Source organism: Electrona antarctica, assembly GCF_951216825.1.
Source record: "Electrona antarctica genome assembly, chromosome: 1".
In the NCBI taxonomy this organism is placed as follows: domain Eukaryota; kingdom Metazoa; phylum Chordata; class Actinopteri; order Myctophiformes; family Myctophidae; genus Electrona; species Electrona antarctica.
The window spans coordinates 27,332,120-27,338,879 of NC_136806.1; the positions used below are offsets into that span (position 1 = coordinate 27,332,120).

General features: G+C 43.8%; 1 protein-coding gene across 1 annotated transcript; it reads right to left on the bottom strand.

Annotated features, from left to right (window-relative positions):
* Positions 1-5,571: 5,571 nt before the first annotated feature.
* On the bottom strand, positions 5,572-6,719 carry LOC306919898 (solute carrier family 25 member 53-like; the record flags this gene model as incomplete). Its single annotated transcript, XM_079496450.1, has 1 exon — positions 5,572-6,719. One exon carries the CDS (start codon positions 6,717-6,719, stop codon positions 5,814-5,816), a length of 906 nt encoding a protein of 301 aa, XP_079352576.1. The 3' UTR covers positions 5,572-5,813.
* Between the last annotated feature and the right edge of the window lie 41 nt (positions 6,720-6,760).

Here is a 6,760-nt window from a genome sequence, read left to right on the forward strand (position 1 = left end):
CTTGAGTTCCAGGGGGTCCCCAGCTAAATGATAGTTTGGAACCAAATGGACCCTGGGTCTGTAACTCTGAGAGCGTATAAATGGAACCAAATTGACCCGTTATGGACCCTAACGGCTGTATTTGGTTCATTTGTACGCTCTCAGAGTTAAATTGATAACATTGATTTTACAATATAAATAAATTATAAATTGGGGGTCCCAGAGATAGAAATGTCATTAAATGGGGGTCCGTAGACTAATGCATGTCAAACTGGGGGTCCTTGAAATTATACGCGTTGAGAATCAGTGCTAGAGCCGTAAAAGTCTTCTCTTATGGGGGTCCCTGCATGGCATATCTTTTCAATGGTGGTCCGCGGGCTGATAAGTGTCAATTTGGGGGTCCTTGACATGAAAAGGTTTTGGAACCACTGTCCTAAATCATGTGTTTTTAGCTTGTGATACGAGAGAGTGCGATCTATCCAACACCAACTCGGGACTCCTGAATCGCTGCCCTCCACACTCTCAATCTAATTAACAGGGTCTTGAGCTCCACAGTGCTGTTGATAAATGGTAAATGGTGCATTTATATAGCGCCTTTATCCAAGGCCCTTTACATAGATTGTGCATTACATTCACCCATTCACACACACATTCATACACCGATTGCAGCGGAAGCCATGCAAGGTACCAACCAGCACATCGGGAGCAATTTGGGGTTCAGTGTCTTGCCCAAGGACACTTCGACATGTAGACAGGAGGAGCCGGGATTCGAACCGCTGACCCATGGATCATTGGTCGACCTGCTCTACCTCCTGAGCCACAGCCGCCCTTTACAGTAGCTAAGCTGTCGTGCTGCAGTGCATCTACGTAGAGTAGGTCAGTGGTTCCCAAAGTGGGGTCCGGGGACCCCTAGGGGACCTTGAGGGAGTTCCAGGGGGTACGCAGCTCAACCAGGCCCTTGTGGGTCTGTAACTCAAATGGAACCAAATGGACCATAACGGGTCCATTTGGTTCCATTTGTACACTCTCAGATTTAAATTAACATTGATTTTACAAGATAAATTGTGACTCTCAGACATATAAATGCCATTAAATGGGGGTCCGTAGCCTATTGCATATCAAACTGGGGGTCCTTGTTAAACGGGTTGAGAATCACTGCTAGGGCCGTAAAAATCTTCTCTTATGGGGGTCTCTGGGGGCATATCTTTTCAAAAGGTGGTCCGCGGGCTAATTAGTGTCAATTTGGGGGTCCTTGACATGAAAAGGTTTTGGAACCACTGCTGGTGTTGCGCTTCCTGACTTTGCCCTGGCTGGTTTTGGCTCACAGTGTCAGTTTGCTTGCCACTAGTTCCGGGTGCCACTAGTTCCGGACGCAGTGCCCTGCCAGCCTCATTCTTCTCTCTCTGACTTTGTGACTCGTGGTAGGTCCCCGTATCAGGACCACCTTTTTTCTCTTTTTTCCTTTTTTTAAGATACACTTTTTGCGCTTTTATGCCTTTATTGATAGGACAGTAGACTGACAGGAAATGGGGGGAGAGAGAGATGGGGAGTGATCACGCCGCAAAGGTCATCAGGATTCTAACCCATTCCCTTATCTTGTAAATGGTTTCATTTCAGGTCTTTATTTTTTATTTTCAGTGGTGCCTGCCCAGCTTCTTGCCTCATAGAACCCGTCTGAGCTCAGATGGATAGCTGTTGAAAGTTGAAAGGCCTGCATTCAAATTGTTTCTTGAGTAAATGTCACGGTTCAGGTCGAGAGAGCTTGTAGGACCCAAATGCAGGAGGAGGCAGAGCAGGTCGGTTCAAAATGTTTAATATCTCAAAAACTAGGAATACAAACTAGGAATACAAAAGGTACACTAGATGTCAAGACAAGAGACACGTCACACATACAGTAACATACCACAATGAACTAGCAAGGAAACACTGGGATCAGGGGGTAATACACAAGAACACAGGTGAACTCAACTGAAAATCAACACAGGGATTGGTTGGAGACTATAACAGGACACATGTGGAGAAAACTAGACTAATCACAAGGTTAGACAAGTCAGGAAACAGCGGGCAAAACAGGAAACACAGGACATCAATACAAAATAACAGTATAACAAAATAACAGTATACAGTAAAAGTACAAAATGTGCTTACAGTGTCAAAGTATCTATTAAAACATTTGCCATGTCACGTTACAAAGTATATAAAATAGAGCTTAAAGGGATATTTAATTTTTATCAGACACACCCCTTCCTATACAAACTCAGTGTAAGGTATTGTATCCCCCCCCACATTATTTTTTTAATAAATACATTAAAATAGTAATTGAAAAAATACAGCCCCATGTCTGATAAAAAACAACTTAAAAACTTCGTCTTTAAAGTGAAATATCCCTTTAAGTGGTGAAACTATGTTTTGTAATAATAATCTAAATCTAAGTAACTATTAAGTAAACTGTGGAGTGTTTAAAGTGAAGAAAAAGGGAAATACTCAAGTATATGTACCTCAAACAGTACAGTAATGTAAATGTAGTTACATTCCACCACTGATGGTAGCCTACTGTAGGCTGTATAAACCCTACTATAACCTTCATACATATTTTATAAAACTGTGCCATCAAAGCCCCCAACTTTTTATGATTTAATAAATATTATAGCATGGCGGGACTTTCTTTCCTTCCTCTAAGGCCAGAAGCGGGACATAACACTGTGTTCATACAGACCCATATCTTCCACGCACGCACGCACGCACGCACGCACGCACGCACGCACGCACGCACGCACGCACGCATGGACAGACAGACAGACAGACAGACAGACAGACAGACAGACAGACAGGCAGATAGAAAGGCAGGCAGGCAGGCGCACGCACGCACGCACGCACGCACGCACGCACGCACGCACGCACGCACACACACACACACACACACACACACACACACACACACACACACACACACACACACACACACACACACACACACACACACACACACATCATGTGCTCTCTATTAACTGTTTATAAAAGGCTGCCATACAGAGGCCTTCTATGTTCTATTCAACAGGCTGACCTCTGTCTGTCTGTCTGTCTGTCTGTCTGTCTGTCTGTCTGTCTGTCTGCCTGCACTCGTGGCAGACCCCTTAACAGTGTTTCTACCAAGATTGGGATTGAAGAAACATTGCATAGCGAGAACTTTTAGTACTTTAACTCAAGTAAAAATTGGAATGCAGGACTTTCGACTTGTAACAGAGTAAGCTTATGTGTTTCTACAATATGGTATTGCTACTTCTACTTAAGTAGGCCTAAAAATAATCAGAGTACTGATCAGATGAAACAGAACAAAGTTACGTGATGCTACATTGCTATACTTCGCTCAGTCTGAAACTGTGCAAATGTATTAATTCTGTGAATCAACTGTGAAGACTGACTAGTTTAGTAGTTGTCAGTCTGAAGAGCAAGTACATCTGTACAAGACTGACACCTAGTGGAAAAGATGTGCTACTTCTCATGAATTTACAGCAAACTGATGTTTGAGAGCGGGGGTCATCACCATTTTCATCAAACATACAGAATGAGTGATCAATAATATTATATTGGGACATAAAATGTCCAAATATTGTCTGAAAATGTCTGGTAATATTATTACCAGAAACACATAGACCTATCCATAAAAGTATGCTATACGAGTGGACCTGAATTATAACATAGTGTCTATCCAAAGGGCTAAACATTTTTAAATGATAGCATTTCTGCATGAATTAAAAATCAATACTTGTCTTTGGATTGAATGCAGTGGAGTCATCAAGAATCCAAAAATACAAATACTCAAATTACAGCACAGTACTAAAGTAGGCCTAGGAAGTACTTTGTTACTCTCCACGACCACCACTGATTGTATGATTCAGTAGAACTTTAGCATACACATGCAACAATATCCACGACACGTGCGCCATCAGTCGCAGGTTGTGCACATGAGAACATGATCACCACGAAGCTCATCATTTAAAAGGCATCGAAACATGGGACTTACAATCACTTACAATCATGGGACTTACAATCATCAATCAGGCATCGAAACATGGGACTTACAATCATTTATTGGATCAAATCATGTATTGGATCAATACACAGTAATGTGTTAACAGCAGGTTACAGTTTAGACAAGGCAGCACGTGTATTCAGAGTCCCAGAGTGAAACAACTGCAGCCCTATACTGTAGGTAGTTGGATATTCTTAGGGTTTACCGTTTTCTGACTAAATCCTGAGATCCTGCACATGAACTGAAAAAAGAAAGAAAGACAAACAAAATATTATGGGGAAACAAACAAGATAAATACATAAATAAATGAACAAATAATAAAAAGCGTATAAAACAAATTAAGAGGAAAAAAATACAAAACTCAAAATGACCAGAATTGTGAGTGACATACACATTTCGGGAGACTCCAGCATGCCATAATCACGCACGCACGCACACACACACACACACACACACACACACACACACACACACACACACACACACACACACACACACACACACACACACACACACACACACACACACACACACACACACACACACACACACACACACACACACACACACACACACACACACACTCTCTCTTTTCTGCTCTGAGGTTATCTATCTGTTCTGTAAATATCTATACATGTAGTTACAGTATGTAACTACATGTGTGTACTACATTATGTGTGTGATGTGATTTTCTTTTCAACATAACCTATATTAGCCAAGTCTCAGAGACCATGTGAATTAATGGCAGTACTGTATAGGCTACAATAACATCCTTTAAATACTGCATGCTATTTGCATCATAAAGTCAATTTCATTTTCACACATCATCATGAATGAACATCTCAGTAATATAATTTGAAGTTAACACATTTCCAGGCATCTATTTGCCTTGCATAACCCTATCATTACACAGCTTTTGGATCAATACAATCTGATGTGTACAAAGGCATATAGTGTAATAATTTAAATAATGACAATTACTGCTACTGTATATGTCTGCTGGCTGTGTCTCATATTTGTACTCCACTGGCTACCAGTGGTTCTCAAAGTGGGGTCCAGGCATCCTAAGGGTTCCTTGAGGGGGTTCCAAATGGACCCATACAGGTCTGTAACTCTGAGTGTACACACGGAACCAAATGGACCCTTAATTATGGGTCCATGTCACATGTCCATTTGTACACTCCCAGAGGTATGGGAGGCTGTTAAATTAAAAGTATGAGAACCACAGGGGATATACAGTATGACATTAAAAGATGACTGTTTACACTCAGTGAAAAAGGACTCATTCCTTTTGCACATGAACTGAAAAAAGAAAGAAAGACTAACAAAATATTATGGGGAAACAAACAACATAAATAAATGAACAACTTCCTCTTCCTTCCAGGAAGAGGAAGTTGTTAACCAGGCTATTGTCAACACAGCCAACATTGCATCTTGAGGGGTATAACTAGTTGGAAATCAAGTAATGGAAGGAATTTGAACACGGTGAAGCCGGGTTATGTGTTATTTACAGAAATGCTCCCTGGGAATGGGATTTTAAAACAAGGATAGTGCAGAAACAAATTGTCTTCCTTGAAGTTACATTACAATGTCTTTGTATGAAATGTTCACTTCTGATATATCTGTCTTTTCATGAATCTCAACTCTCAACACTGGCCTCAGAACTTTTATTTCTACGTGGCCGCTATACAATGTGACACTGAAACTTCCTAGTCTGACTTTTGCCAATTCAAGAATTCTGGAAACCTTGCAGTTTCTCTTTGGTTTAAGGCTGTCTTATGGTATAGTCCTACACAGCATGTCAGCCCACGCGCCTCTGTTGTTGGTCATAGATGGCAGTGGTGATTCCCCATGTGATGCACGATCGCAGAATAACCAGCGAGCCGCCGCGGTACAGCAGGGACACACGCCGCTGCCGAGAGTCCCACAACTTCCTCCAACAGGCCCCCAGTCCTGCCATCTCCCCACCCACCTGTGCCTGCATGTTAGCCACCAGCACAGAAAGCGGGTACAGGGGCAAGCTGACGGCCATGGAGGTCAGGGTGCCAGACACGAAAGAAGAGGCCATTGGGGTGAGCCCCTGTGCCTCTACAGCCTCATATAACGGGCCCTTCAGGCCGAAATACAGACAGCTCCCCAGGGTGTTGCGGGCGGCTATGGGCAGGAAGGCTCTATAGAACCCTGAGGCGGGCCTCTCGGGGCGCAGCCTCTCCAGAACACTCCTCAGTGTGGGCAGACTGCGGTCGTTCTGGCCGTTCTGCAACACGCTCTGGACGCGCTCGAACGGCGTAAAGACCAGAGCCTCCACCACGCCTGCGCCCAACCCTGCCAGTGCCGGGCGAGCGGATGGGGGGATGCTAATGATGGTTGAAGAAGAGGAGAGCAGCTGAAGGAGGTTATCCTGGACCCCGTAAAGCAACATCCCGTTCAGAGTCCTCATCAGCAAGGGTGGGACCACGCCTCTGTACAGCTTCACCAGCCCCTCCCCGTAGAGCTGTCCGACTGCGTGACGGACCGACGTGTTGTGGATCTGCTGGCGGAAGACTGTCTTGTAGACGGGGAACACAATGATGGTGGGGAGCGAGGAGAGCAGAGTGGACGTTCCCCCATGTAAGTAGCTTTGGAAGCGAGTAGCTTTGGGCTTGGTGAGCGCCCCCTCCCCATGGGCCTCCTCATCTTCTGGATGACCACCATCACCCCGCCCCATCTTCAAAGCAGAGACAGAAAGAAAATAAATCTGTTGAATTT